At 31.4% G+C, this 13,002-nt stretch overlaps 4 protein-coding genes across 9 annotated transcripts in view; 3 read left to right on the top strand and 1 right to left on the bottom strand.

Annotated features, from left to right (window-relative positions):
- LOC112905250 overlaps nt 1-7,836 on the top strand; it is a 43,552-nt gene extending 35,716 nt beyond the window's left edge. For all 5 annotated transcript variants that reach the window (XM_025977275.1, XM_025977274.1, XM_025977276.1 and 2 more), the window contains 2 exons: nt 6,454-6,620; nt 7,225-7,836. In XM_025977275.1, the coding sequence (XP_025833060.1) occupies nt 6,454-6,620; nt 7,225-7,809 (752 nt within the window). In that variant the 3' untranslated portion in view covers nt 7,810-7,836. The remainder of the gene's footprint in view (nt 1-6,453; nt 6,621-7,224) is intronic.
- Nucleotides 854-3,396, top strand: LOC108741829 (ionotropic receptor 25a). Of its 2 annotated transcripts, XM_018476786.2 has the most exons (8): nt 854-1,181; nt 1,419-1,518; nt 1,585-1,762; nt 1,971-2,154; nt 2,230-2,351; nt 2,522-2,839; nt 2,901-3,022; nt 3,109-3,396. In XM_018476786.2, the coding sequence occupies exons 1-8, from the start codon at nt 1,080-1,082 to the stop codon at nt 3,384-3,386; spliced, it is 1,404 nt and encodes a 467-aa protein (XP_018332288.1). In that variant the 5' UTR covers nt 854-1,079; the 3' UTR covers nt 3,387-3,396. The 2 variants fall into 2 exon arrangements, with proteins under 2 accessions (XP_018332288.1, XP_025833055.1); XM_025977270.1 differs by lacking the exon at nt 854-1,181 and having other exon boundaries at nt 1,434-1,518; nt 1,569-1,762.
- Nucleotides 7,837-8,218: 382 nt separating the features above from the next.
- On the bottom strand, nt 8,219-9,060 carry LOC112905241. The gene is made up of 3 exons (XM_025977249.1): nt 8,984-9,060; nt 8,653-8,910; nt 8,219-8,593 (listed from the first exon to the last, which is right to left on the bottom strand). Exons 1-3 carry the CDS (start codon nt 9,005-9,007, stop codon nt 8,219-8,221), a joined length of 657 nt encoding a protein of 218 aa, XP_025833034.1. The 5' UTR covers nt 9,008-9,060.
- Nucleotides 9,061-10,481: 1,421 nt separating this feature from the next.
- Nucleotides 10,482-12,655, top strand: LOC108741837 (histone acetyltransferase KAT8). Its single transcript, XM_018476798.1, has 8 exons — nt 10,482-10,685; nt 10,744-10,841; nt 10,900-11,078; nt 11,138-11,354; nt 11,569-11,658; nt 11,718-11,858; nt 12,003-12,247; nt 12,310-12,655. The coding sequence occupies exons 1-8, from the start codon at nt 10,514-10,516 to the stop codon at nt 12,527-12,529; spliced, it is 1,362 nt and encodes a 453-aa protein (XP_018332300.1). The 5' UTR covers nt 10,482-10,513; the 3' UTR covers nt 12,530-12,655.
- Nucleotides 12,656-13,002: the final 347 nt, after the last annotated feature.

Here is a 13,002-nt window from a genome sequence, read left to right as displayed (position 1 = left end):
GCTTAGGAACAATGGTCCAAAGTGTGGCCAATTTTCAAATACCAGAGCTTGGTACATTAACGTTTCGCCAATTTTCGTCCAATACTGATATAGACAAGCAATGCCTTGTCAATACTGGTTCAAAGTTTAGGCAATCTTTAAATGCCAAGCCTAGGTTTATTAACGTTTTGACAAGCTTGGATCAAAAACTGGGCAATCAAGTATGGGTTTGTCAATATTGGTCCTAAGTGTGGCCAATCTTCAAATGTCACAGCTAGGTACATACATTAATATTAAAGATGATAACTTGGATATTGAAACGCCTATCAAGCTTAGGAACAATGGTCCAAAGTGTGGCCAATTTTCAAATACCAGAGCTTGGTACATTAACGTTTCGCCAATTTTCGTCCAATACTGATATAGACAAGCAATGCCTTGTCAATACTGGTTCAAAGTTTAGGCAATCTTTAAATGCCAAGCCTAGGTTTATTAACGTTTTGACAAGCTTGGATCAAAAACTGGGCAATCAAGTATGGGTTTGTCAATATTGGTCCTAAGTGTGGCCAATCTTCAAANGTGAAGTTGGGTGCAAAAGAATACAATTAAATCCTCTGTCGGGAAAAAACGAAATGACTTTCCGAACAACCCGATAGTTTTAGGGAAACGCGATTTTTAATCTATTTTGTTAAATAATTTTAAAACTATTTATTTTAAAATTATAAAAATATATTTGACACCCTTGCAACAAGTCCTTTCATTTGATATATCACACGGTATAGTTCGCAAAACTTTTTTTTAATTTTCTATTGGCCCCCAAAAATGACCCCCATCTTCAAAATTAGTTTATTTACGTTATGTGTTCGTGTTTGGGTCACAGAAATTTCAACTTAATCACTCCAATAGATTTGGAGCAAATTGACGTTGACAGACGGACAGACAGACACAACAGTAATCCTATAAGGGTTCCAGTATTTATTAAGTACCTTTTTTAATTTGCCTTTAAGAGTATTCCTTGGACATATACAGAAATAGATCCTTTGACCGGAAATAAATATTTAACGGGTTTCTGCATTGATTTTATAAAAAAGTTATCGGAAGTTATGGATTTTGATTATGAACTTGTTATTCCTAAAGTTGGATTCTATGGCAATAAAAACGAATTTGGAGAATGGGACGGCGTAGTCGGGGACCTTGTTCGTGGGGTAAAATAACAAGAAAAACCTTTTATGATTTCTGCCATATTGTTGCTGCATACAATTATAAATTTGAAATAAAAATTCCATTACTTATTAACATTTTGTATACTATCACCATATGTACATTCCATTTTCTTTTCATTTGAAAAACAAAAATAGATCATGGCTTACCTTTTCGTTTTATGATTAAATCCAGTATCATTCTGACTACATTCCGTATTTTATATTTGATTGAAATTTTAGGAAACTGATATAGTTGTTACTAACTTAATAATGACTGCAGCAAGGGAAGAAATTATAGATTTTGTAGCCCCTTATTTCGATGAAGGTGGTATATCTATAGGTGGGTAAATGTTAAAACAGGATAATTATAATATTACGAAAAATTGAAAGGAAAATTTGTTTTTAGTCATGAGGAAACCAGTGAGGAAAACGTCTCTCTTTAAATTCATGACAGTTTTAAAATTAGAAGTGTGGCTTAGCATTTTAGCCGCTCTAACATTAACTGCTATTATGATTTGGTTTTTGGATAAATACTCTCCTTACAGCGCAAAGAATAACAAAAAGGCTTATAATTATCCTTGCAGGTAAATAGTAATTAATTATAAAAACTTTTCTGTATAGGTACACAGTGTAATAAAATATGTAATTATTTAATATCTATTAGTAAACATTTTACAATGCCAGGGCCTGGAAGAGTCGTACTTTAAATGTTTAGAGAAAATTAATTGTTCGAGCGAATCGACAAGGAAAAAATAATAAAACGATTACAATCATTATACCTATTTTTTTTAGAGATTTTACTTTAAAAGAGAGCTTTTGGTTTGCTTTAACCTCTTTTACGCCTCAAGGAGGTGGGGAAGCCCCGAAATCCCTATCAGGACGAACACTGGTAGCTGCCTATTGGTTGTTTGTTGTCCTGGTACTTGCAACATTTACTGCTAATTTAGCTGCTTTTTTAACAGTAGAAAGGATGCAGGTATCTAGTACATTCATTGTTTAACTAATTTTTTGTTTATTTAGATATATAATTTTGTTGACCACTTTTTTGTAGACACCCGTACAATCATTGGACCAGTTGGCAAAGCAATCTAGGATAAATTATACAGTCGTGGAAAGCTCTCAAACCCATAAGTATTTTATAAATATGAAATACGCGGAGGATACGTTGTACAGGTACTTTTTAAGGTCCTGTACCTTAAAAGGAAAAAAAAATGCATGGAATCCTGATACTAAATCACCCACAACACACATCTACTCGTTCCAGTCTAATTTACTTGCTATTATTTGCATTTATTACATTTTGGTGCAACATGTAGATAAATAGAAACAATTTTATGTTGCAGAATGTGGAAAGAATTAACATTAAATTCGTCCCCCGATGACTCCCGATACAGAGTCTGGGATTACCCGATCAGAGAACAGTACGGTCACATTCTAATTGCTATAAACGATTCTATACCATTAAAATCGGCAAGTGAAGGTTTTCGTAAAGTAAATGAACGAACAGACGCTGACTTTGCTTTTATTCACGATTCGTCTGAGATAAAATACGAAATTACCAAAAACTGTAATTTGACCGAAGTTGGTGAAGTTTTTGCAGTTAAACCTTACGCTGTTGCTATCCAACAAGGAAGTCACTTACAAGACGATTTAAGTTTAGCGTAAGCCACTTTATCTATCTAAAAAGGAAATTAAATAAATTGACCGGTAAAACTGCTTCAGAATTTTGGATCTTCAAAAGATTCGCTATCTAGAATATTTACAATCGAAATACTGGAACAATTCTATACAAGAAAACTGCCCCAATACTAGCGAAAATGAGGGAATTACATTAGAAAGTTTAGGTAAATCGATAATTTCATTTTAAATTATTATTTTCATTTTAAATTATTATGAAACATGATATTATAATTTTATGTTATTTTTATAGGCGGAGTGTTCATAGCAACACTCTTTGGGCTGGCGTTAGCTATGGTTACATTAGTGGGTGAAGTATTATACTATAAACTGAAACCAAAACAGTGCTACGTCCACCCTATTAATAAGAACAGAAACGCAAAAAAATGCAAACTTTCAAATAAAAAAACTATCACAATTGGGAACACTCTAGAACTTATTCCCGATAGAAATTTAACCCCCCAAATTTCGTACATTAATAACTATCCTAGAAGTCGATTTGCTAAATTTGAACATCAGCAGAAGTATTAATTTACATATACAATTAGATATCAATAAATAAAAACNGGCAATCTTTAAATGCCAAGCCTAGGTTTATTAACGTTTTGACAAGCTTGGATCAAAAACTGGGCAATCAAGTATGGGTTTGTCAATATTGGTCCTAAGTGTGGCCAATCTTCAAATGTCACAGCTAGGTACATACATTAATATTAAAGATGATAACTTGAATACTGAATCGCCTATCAAACCTGGCAACTTAATTTTTGAAATCTTGGAATATCGATTAGTATTTTCAGTTCAAAAGCTAAATGGGACTTAGTTCGGTACATATTTTATATTCTTAGTTGAGACTTGACGATGGTGTTTTTCTTGGTCTCTGCTGTCCTGATAAGCTTACTGTATACATATCTATTAATAAATAGCAGGATTTGTAGTCTAGATTTGTTTGAGATTAAATATAGTAACTATGATCTCGTACGTACTCAGTTTTTGTCTTGCACAGAAAATTGAATTTCAAATCTGATCTCGTTTTGGTAGGTTTTTGGATAAAGCAGAATAAAAGTTTCAAGACCAAAAATACGTATTTTACATATAGCATTTAAAATACAAAAGTGAAATCTATTTCGTATTTTACATTTGAAATAACAAATCGAAAAAGCATTTGCATTTTGTATTTAAATACCTTTAAAAAATCATTTTGCACATATCTACTTATTGCTGCAGTAAGCGGCGGTATGTTTTTCGAACGAGTGGTTGGCGAGGTAATTTTGAGCATGAATTTTACTTTTTCGATAAAAAGACATACTGGTATTGCATCCGTGATTGCTGAATGCAAAATAATGAAAGTAGCTCAAAGAAGATAATACGATTTGGTCGGTATATTGAATGCAGTTATACAATAAACGGTTAGGCGTCGCAAACATGATTAAACGAAGCGCAAAGGAATCGTGAATTGCAACAAGCAAGCGTAATTTTAAAAATAAAATTTAATTAACCTCAGGCTCTTTAAATTTGAAATGGATTATGTAATAATTTGCAAATTGAATTGTCTAAGGAATATTCATGTATTTTTAAAGCTTCCGAAAAGATTCTTTAACATTTTACAAAGAATAAAATCATGCAGAAAATGTCAACCGTGACGATAAGCCCAAATCTAGATCAGTAATTGGTAGTAAAGCAAAGGTTTGTCAATACTGGTCCAAAGTGTGGCCAATCTATATAGCTACGTTAACTTTTCGCCAGTTTTGGTCCAATACTGAGATAGACAAACATTACATTGTCAATACTGTTGCAATGTTTAGACAATCTTTAAATGCCAAGCATAGATTTATTAACGTTTTACCAAGTTTGGTTCAAAAACTGGGCAGTCAAGTATGGGTTTGTCAATACTGATCCAAAGTGTGGCCAATCTTCAAATACCAGAGCTAGGTACGTTAACGTTTCGCTAGTTTTGGTCCGATATTGAGATAGGCAAGCATTGCCTTGTCAATACTGGTTAAAATTATATACAATATTTAATTGCCAAGTCTAGATTTATTATAGTTTTTCCACGTTTGTTTCAAAAACTAGGCAGTCAAGTATGGGTTTGACAATACTGGTCCAAAGCGTGGCCAATCTTCAAATACTAGAGCTAGGTACGTTAACTTTTGCCAGTTTTGGTCCAATACTGAAATAGACAAGCATTTACTTGTCAAAACGGGTTCAAAGTTTAGATATTCTTTAAATGCCAAGCCTAGGTTTATTAACTTTTTGCCAAGTTTGTCTCAAAAACTAAGCAGTCAAGTATGTCAATACTGATCCAAAGTGTGGCCAATCTTCAAATGCCACACCTAGGTACATTAAGATTTCGCCAGTTTTGACCCAATACTGAAATAGACAAGCGTCACCTTGTCAGTACTGGTTCAAAGTTTAGACAATCTTTAAATGCTTAGCCTTTGTTTATTAACGTTTTGCCAAGTTTGTCTCAAAAACTAGGCAGTCAAGTATGGGTTTGTTAATATTGGACCAAAGTTTGGTCAACAGCGAAGTATAGAATAAAATGGAAATCAACGCAATTGCCTAATCTTCAATTAATTTTGTTCATCAAGTCTTGTCACAATATTAACTGTCCAGTTTTGGGCTGAAGTCTTGATTCGACATTGGCTTGCTAATCAGGCCTGAGCCGAAGTGACAAACCAGTCCATGGACCAATGTTGACTGCCAATCTCGGACCAAAATTGAGCAAACCTAGGCAAGCGTGAACCAAATTTGGTCCTGTCGTGATTTTCTACATGGAAGACCCGATATATTTTGAAATAAAAATGAGTTGGATTTAAATGTAATTTAAAATAAACCAAATTGGCTTAAAAATAGAATAAACACAAAAAAATGATTTCAGACTTAAATTATTATGGAACGATGGTTAATTCTGTGTTTCAGTTCAATAATATCGTATATAAAAAATTCTAGATGTGCATAAATTTTTTGTAAAAACGATTGAGCGAATTTTTATATTTTATAAATATTAAGTGAAATGACAATTAGATTTTATTGAAGGAAAGTTAAGTAAATCTTGTACTTTCTACAATAGGTATCTCAAAATTTCTTTTATTTTTGTATTTCCGAAACGAGGTTTTTACTCGAATTAATTTCCTAAAATTAACACTAGTTCCTTTATTAGCGTCAAAGTTTCTGTGGTCAAGACAGAAAACAATTCGTCACTCCTTTTTTTGTCAAAATACGAAATTTCATTGTCACAAAACATTTCAATGTAATGTCGCAAAAAGCAAACATATCGCAATTCTAGGTCTCACTTGAGTGACTAATAATAATTTTTACTTTCTTATTTTCGCTGTTGTCAGTTTTTATTTCTATATTGTTTATTGAATTTTTCATAAAATTGTTTATTTTATTAATATCCCCGGTATTTCACCGCTGTTACAATTAATAAGTTCGTAATATGGAAATAAATTAATAAGGTCATTATCTACTATTGTCATGAATATTAATTAAGTTAAGTGATAATAGCAAAACAAGTAATTAGTATTAACACTTGCTTATTGTTTTGATACCGATTAATGCAGATGTAATAATAAATAAAAGGTTAATTAAATTTTAGATGTTGAACAATCTATTTTTTTCTGGCTCAATAGCCCCAGATTAAGGCTGTTTATAACAACAAAGGATGGAAAAAATCTTAAGCAAAAATTAAGTAAAATAATTCCCATTCCAAGCACAATAGCTATTATTGCTAATACAAAAAATATGATTAATATAATGACAAATGTAAGTAAATTACTAATAATAATTAATGATATATACAGTCAAAATCTATTATAACGACACCGAAGGGACTACTCATATTTGGTCGTAAAAACCGATAGTCGTTATAGCCGGTGACGTTATCTGCATCAATAAACTCCTTAGCTTCAGTAACAGATATTCTGAGAATTACAATAGACCCTAAACTAATGGTCATTTACTGTACCAGATGTGGATACTGTTACCTATTCAAATGTTTAGAATAGAGCAGGTCGTTCTAACTGATATAATTCTCCGAAAATATCAGTTAAATGTAGTCGCTTAAAGTGATATGTCGTAATAAGCAATGTCGTAAAAACCAGTGTTTTTTATAAGGCGGTCTAACAGAATTAAGCCGGGACCTATGATTTTGGTCAATATAATCAGTATGTTGTTCTAAACGATGTCGTAGTAAACGGTTTTGACTGTAGTTGTTTTTCTCTGCTTTGGAAATTGATAGTTAGACAAAAATAACACAAAAAGTAAAAGAAAAGAAAAACTAAAGAGTTATCCACTGAATGTTGAACAAAAATCACAAAAAAACCTCTGTAATACTCTCTGTTAATTTGTTATTATTTATCTTTTTCAGGCTGTAGAACAAAACGCATTCAAAATACCAGATCGAGTGATAATTTTATTTTCAGATCTTAACTACGATAGATTTAGTTTAACAATATTAAATAATACATCAATCAGTATGTTTAAAATATCTAAAAGCTTATGTTGTTTTCTACAAGAACAAGCTGTTTGCACTTCACCAGAAAATTTTGATATACAAAAGACATTCCTTAAATTGTCTCTTCAAAAGTTTATCATTATATTTAAAAGCAATTACTGGGGGAATTACACATTCCCCAACATGCACAGTTGCAATGAAACCAATCAAGAAAGACACTTGCTCAAACTAAAGATCCAAAACGATGTTTCGATGATGATTGGAGAAGGAGCAAATATTTTTGAAACTAATGACAACGTGCTAGAAATGAAATTGTCTGGAACTATTGAAAAGTTCGACGAAGACAAAGGTGATGTAAACATTGGTTCCTATGCAAACAAACAAATAACTACAAATTTTACAAGAACGATAGAACCTATCAGAAAATTTTACAGAATTGGAATAGCGGAGGTACCTGTATTAATAAATATAAAAACGGACAGACAGACACACTTTTGATACTATAAAGGTTCCATTTTTCTTCAGACGTACGGAACCCTAACCCGAGAACCAATTTAACATTCAAATTGTAAATGTAAATTTGTATGCACAATATTGTTTTGTTGAAAGATTTACCACGTTATGTTTGGACCATAGACCTTTTATTAATTTTCCTGTAATCTTTAAGTAAAGAACTGTTTTCTGTATTTTGTTCAAAATTTTTCACTAGGGGTAGGTACAATATTTCACGAGTCGGAGCGTGGAATATTAGGACAATAAGGCAATTAGGGAAATTGGAAAATTTAACTGTTCGCAAATAGTTAAGGATGTGGGTAATTCTATAGGGTGTTCGGAAAGTAATTTCGTTTTTTTTTGTGGAAATGAAAGACAGTTTTCGTATAATAAACAAATNATAAATTCATATGAATTAATACAAGTAGGCAGTACCTCTTATTTTTACAGGTACTTGTGACATAAAATATTTATTATTGAAATGTTGCAAGGATGGACAGTCTTCAGTAGGAATTTCAACCCCTTCACAATATATATAATTTTCTTTTTCTGAGTTATCAACTTTATATCTTTTTGGTTCAGGTATTTCTAATTCCTGTGAACTTGGCTCTGGGCAAACTCCTGTACACTCTTCACTATTATTTAAAAGTTTCATCAACTGTGAAGCACTATCTATTAAAAGATTTTGATTATACCCCAAAGGAGCACCTAGCAAAATACCCATATCTATACATTTTAATGCTTTTTTAATACCTTCTCCAGATTTATCATACTTTAATAATATTATTGCCTAAAAAATACTGTGTCTAAAGATTTTAATATAAAATACAGCATTGTAAATGTAAATACTTTAACAAAAGATGCTGAACTGTAAGCACGTCTAATATTAAGAGGCACTTCACTCCAATGACCAGTATTTAATTCTTCATACAAGAAATCAATCACTGATTCTATTTTCATTTCTAAATTCTTGTCTATATCCTGATTCTGTTTGTAACATTCCTCTAAACACTGTTTAAATGTTTGGGCAACATTAGTGTTTATTTCTTCTGAATACAAACACAATTCTGATTTTGACTTAATTAATTCTAGTAAAACAGCACACATCTACAGTAATTAAACACGTTAATAAATGGAATACAAGATAACAAATAAAATAATTAAGTTAAATTTCACATACATTGAATTTATTCCGTGTATTCATGGTTTATTCCATGTTTATTCTTGTTGTTTCAAAAAAATAATAGGTTAAGTTCCTTCACTCATAGATGTATAAGGTAGAACAATGGGTCGTGGCAGCTGAGTCTGTTATTTTTTTTGTTTTGTGCTTATTTAATGTTATAAATAATTTTTTACTTGTGAATTGTTCTTTTAATCTTTTAATCTCGTATATATATATAACGATTTTGATCTCTGATTTTTTCCTTGTCAGTCATTGCGTTTTATATTAATTTTGAATATGGACATTAAAATAGTAAACTTTAAAAATTTACTTCAAAAAAACAATGATTCAATGTTTCGGTGTATTTGAAACATTATAAATAAACTCAATTTTTTTTTTATTTTAGCATGTCATAAAATCGATTACTATTCATTGACCCTGGAAGAAAAGTAAAAGAAGACAACTGTTAATTATATTTTTCTAGTTTTAATTTAAAAAACAACCATTTTAATTACTTAATTGGTCAAATAGAAAATGTATGCATTGTATCTCCATCACCTAATAAATCAATATTTTTAAGCATGAGCATTCTAGTAAAGTAATATGGCTATCTTTACATATGTTCCCATAAAAACACTGTATTGTTTTGTTGAAAATAAACTTTTTTATGAAACTTTAATCACTGAAATAATTCATTAAAACCAAATATATATAAATAACAGAAAGTTCTCCAAAAAGTGAAATGCCACTTTAAAAATCAAAACGTTGGGTTTTTATAAAACGTACTACGTTGGAGAAAAATTTGAAACAAATAACAAAATGAATTTATCAGGAGAAGTTAGAGAAAGTGTGTCTTTGGACGAAGACGATCTTAGTGATATCGAGGATGAAGTATTTATTAGAGATGGCAAAAGGGGTTACAAGGTACAAAAATAGCTTCATAATTTTATGCAATTGTTGTTTTGAATATAAAATAGCCTGGAGTTTATTTTTATGTAAATACCTACAGTTGTTTATCATTTACTTGTNTATAATATTATGATTGCAACGTCTGCATTAATTTATTGTTATCAAAAAGAACTCAATCTTCCCCCTGCCCCCGGCCATTTTTATTGATCCACTATGACGTAGTGTCGGCCATCATTTTTCCAATTGTTGCAGTTGTCGGCCATCATTCTTTTCTAATTGTTGTAGTTGTCGGCCATCATTCTTTTTCAGTTGTTGCACATTGTTACTGATGTCGGCCATTATGGTTTTATAATAGATGTACAGAAATCAATGATAATACTACTTTGCCCTGTGCTAATAGCACTCATAATTTCATTTATATATAATATTAAATAACTATTCAGCGTTTTTAAATTAATCAAGCCCATGGACTATTAGCGCCACGTCATAGCAGAAAATAGAAATATTAAAATAAGCGAGCGGACTGATGGCGCCATGCTACGTTTAGAAATATAATCAAAAACATTGTTTTCTGTTAGTTGGACAGAGATAGACAGCATTTATCATTTGCAAGACAGAAACCAAAAAACAATAACCAAAATGGCCGATGGCTTGAAAGTGGAAACAACAAGCTCAAACGAAAATATGGGGAAAAAAGCAGAAAATGATCATAAAACTAATTTACCTCACGACGAAGATAATGAAAGTGTTGAAGAGCAACCTTTGGACATAGGAGAACATTATTTAGTGAGAAGATCAGATGAATCTTGGCGTTAGTAGATTTTATAACCTCAATGTTCAATTACAAATACATTATTTCTTTGTTTCAGATCCTGCTGAGATAATTCAAACCAGATTTAATGAAAATGAACAACAATATGAGTACTACGTTCATTACGAAGGATATAATAGGCGGCTTGATGAATGGGTAAATACTCGAAACAATATTGTGAAACTGCTCACCTAATTGCTTATGTATCTTTTAGGTACCTAGGGGTAGAATTATGTCAGCTAGATTTCATCTAACGGAAGGGGGAAAGGGTCTCAATGATAAGATATGGAAAGACAGACCTGTAGTTACTGATTTACTGAATGACAGCACTGACCGTAAGATAACCAGAAATCAGAAAAGAAGACATGATGAAATTAATCATATCCAAAAAACGTCAGTACAAAAGAAACCTTTCTTGTGCACATTATACCTACCTATTTTTGTTTTTATAGATATGCTGAAATGGACCCCACTACAGCTGCACTAGAAAAAGAACATGAACAAATTACAAAAGTAAAATACATAGACAAAATTCAAATTGGAAGATTTGAGATTGACACATGGTATTTTAGTCCTTATCCAGATGAATACGGAAGGCAAAGCAAACTGTGGATCTGTGAATATTGTCTGAAATATATGAGATTGGAGAAGAGTTATAGGTATCACATGGTAAGAATTTTAATGAATGAAAATTTTATCATAATAATACAACAATCCTATTGAGACTCCTTTTTTATACTTTTGCTCAAAAATTTTCCCCAATCTTCCCTCTCCCAGCAATTTTATTTCCTTTTTAGTCATAGCGTGATCTAAACATAAATTTCTTTTAAATTAAGCTTTAACTTTTGTGTTATTTATTTATTCTTTTTATTCTTATGTTTAGAGTGAATGTACTTGGAGACAACCTGTTGGGAAAGAAATATATAGAAAAGGAACCCTTTCAGTTTATGAAGTGGATGGGAAGGATCACAAAGTATGTGATAATATTTGTATGCAGCATTATAATATTTTATTGTTGATATTCTCTTCCAGATTTACTGTCAAAATTTATGTTTACTTGCCAAATTATTTTTAGACCATAAAACACTATATTTTGACGTGGAACCGTTTTTATTCTATATTTTATGTGAAGTTGATAAGCAAGGTGCTCACATTGTGGGATACTTTTCTAAGGTAATAGCTTCTCATTTCTTAATTTGTACTGTACCTATTCTTTTTTTATTTGACAATGAATAAACAAATGTATAGATTATAGAGATACATTATTACAAGTTATAAGCTGTTTCATAGACATTTTTCATTATTATTTATTATTAGGAAAAAGAATCTCCAGATGGTAACAATGTTGCTTGTATACTAACTTTGCCACCATACCAAAGACAAGGATATGGGAAATTACTTATTGCATTTAGTTATGAACTCTCAAGGCTAGAAGGGACAGTGGGAAGTCCTGAACAACCCTTAAGTGACTTAGGTAAATTAAGTTACAGGAGTTATTGGAGTTGGGTGTTGTTAGAGATATTGAGGGACTTTAGAGGAACACTGTCTATTAAAGATTTAAGGTATAAATACCTTATTCCTAATTAATTTCTTTGATATGTTCAATAAATTGCTTTAATTTCAGTCAAATGACCAGTATTACACAGACTGATATTATATCGACCCTTCAAAGTATGAATATGGTAAAATATTGGAAAGGGCAGCATGTTATATGTGTAACTCCAAAACTGGTAGATGAACACATTAGATCAAGTCAGTACAAGAGACCTCGATTATGTGTTGACAGCAGTGCTCTAAGGTGGGCCCCACGGAAGCACGCAAATAATAAAATAGGAAAGAAATGATATTAATTTTCTTGATTCTCATCATTTTTAAACATTGTCAAACTTCATTAGAGTATTGTGATAGTAAACTTTTTTATTTTGCTGTAATTTATAGCTTTCTGTAAATAAAGTATCTGAATAATGTTATTAATTCTTTTCCTGTCCAACAAACCATACCACTACAACTAATTAAACTACTTAAAAAAAATAAATTAGAAAATCCTGAACCGCTTTTTGTCTCGCTACGTAGGACTTTTACTCACGTGAACAGTCCTACAAAAAAAAGCCTTTTCCATGTTTTTAAGGTTTCTACACATTCATTTGGTACCACTCACGACCATATACATACGATACAGGTACTCGTTCGTCTTCATTTCACAAAAATAAATTAATTATATGGTGCGCGTTTTAATTACGCACTTATGAGTAGCACTATTAATGAACATAGGATACCGAGATTTAATATAGGTACCTATGTGTCCTAAGCACGATGT

The sequence above is a fragment of the Agrilus planipennis genome, unplaced genomic scaffold (assembly GCF_000699045.2).
Source record: "Agrilus planipennis isolate EAB-ADULT unplaced genomic scaffold, Apla_2.0 scaffold24, whole genome shotgun sequence".
NCBI lineage: Eukaryota > Metazoa > Arthropoda > Insecta > Coleoptera > Buprestidae > Agrilus > Agrilus planipennis.
This window is presented reverse-complemented; position numbering and strand designations above follow the sequence as displayed.

Coding starts and splice junctions, on each gene's coding strand:
- LOC108741829 (XM_018476786.2), top strand. CDS start 1,080: ATGGATTTTGATTATGAACTTGTTATTCCTAAAGTTGGATTCTATGGC. Junction 1,763..1,970: donor GCTTATAATTATCCTTGCAG/GTAAATAGTAAT, acceptor TATTTTTTTTAG/AGATTTTACTTTAAAAGAGA. Junction 3,023..3,108: donor AATTACATTAGAAAGTTTAG/GTAAATCGATAA, acceptor TTATTTTTATAG/GCGGAGTGTTCATAGCAACA.
- LOC108741837 (XM_018476798.1), top strand. CDS start 10,514: ATGGCCGATGGCTTGAAAGTGGAAACAACAAGCTCAAACGAAAATATG. Junction 10,842..10,899: donor ATAGGCGGCTTGATGAATGG/GTAAATACTCGA, acceptor TGTATCTTTTAG/GTACCTAGGGGTAGAATTAT. Junction 11,859..12,002: donor TTGTGGGATACTTTTCTAAG/GTAATAGCTTCT, acceptor ATTTATTATTAG/GAAAAAGAATCTCCAGATGG.
- LOC112905241 (XM_025977249.1), bottom strand. CDS start 9,007: ATGAATACACGGAATAAATTCAAT. Junction 8,911..8,983: donor ATACACGGAATAAATTCAAT/GTATGTGAAATT, acceptor TAATTACTGTAG/ATGTGTGCTGTTTTACTAGA. Junction 8,594..8,652: donor GTTCAGCATCTTTTGTTAAA/GTATTTACATTT, acceptor AGTATTTTTTAG/GCAATAATATTATTAAAGTA.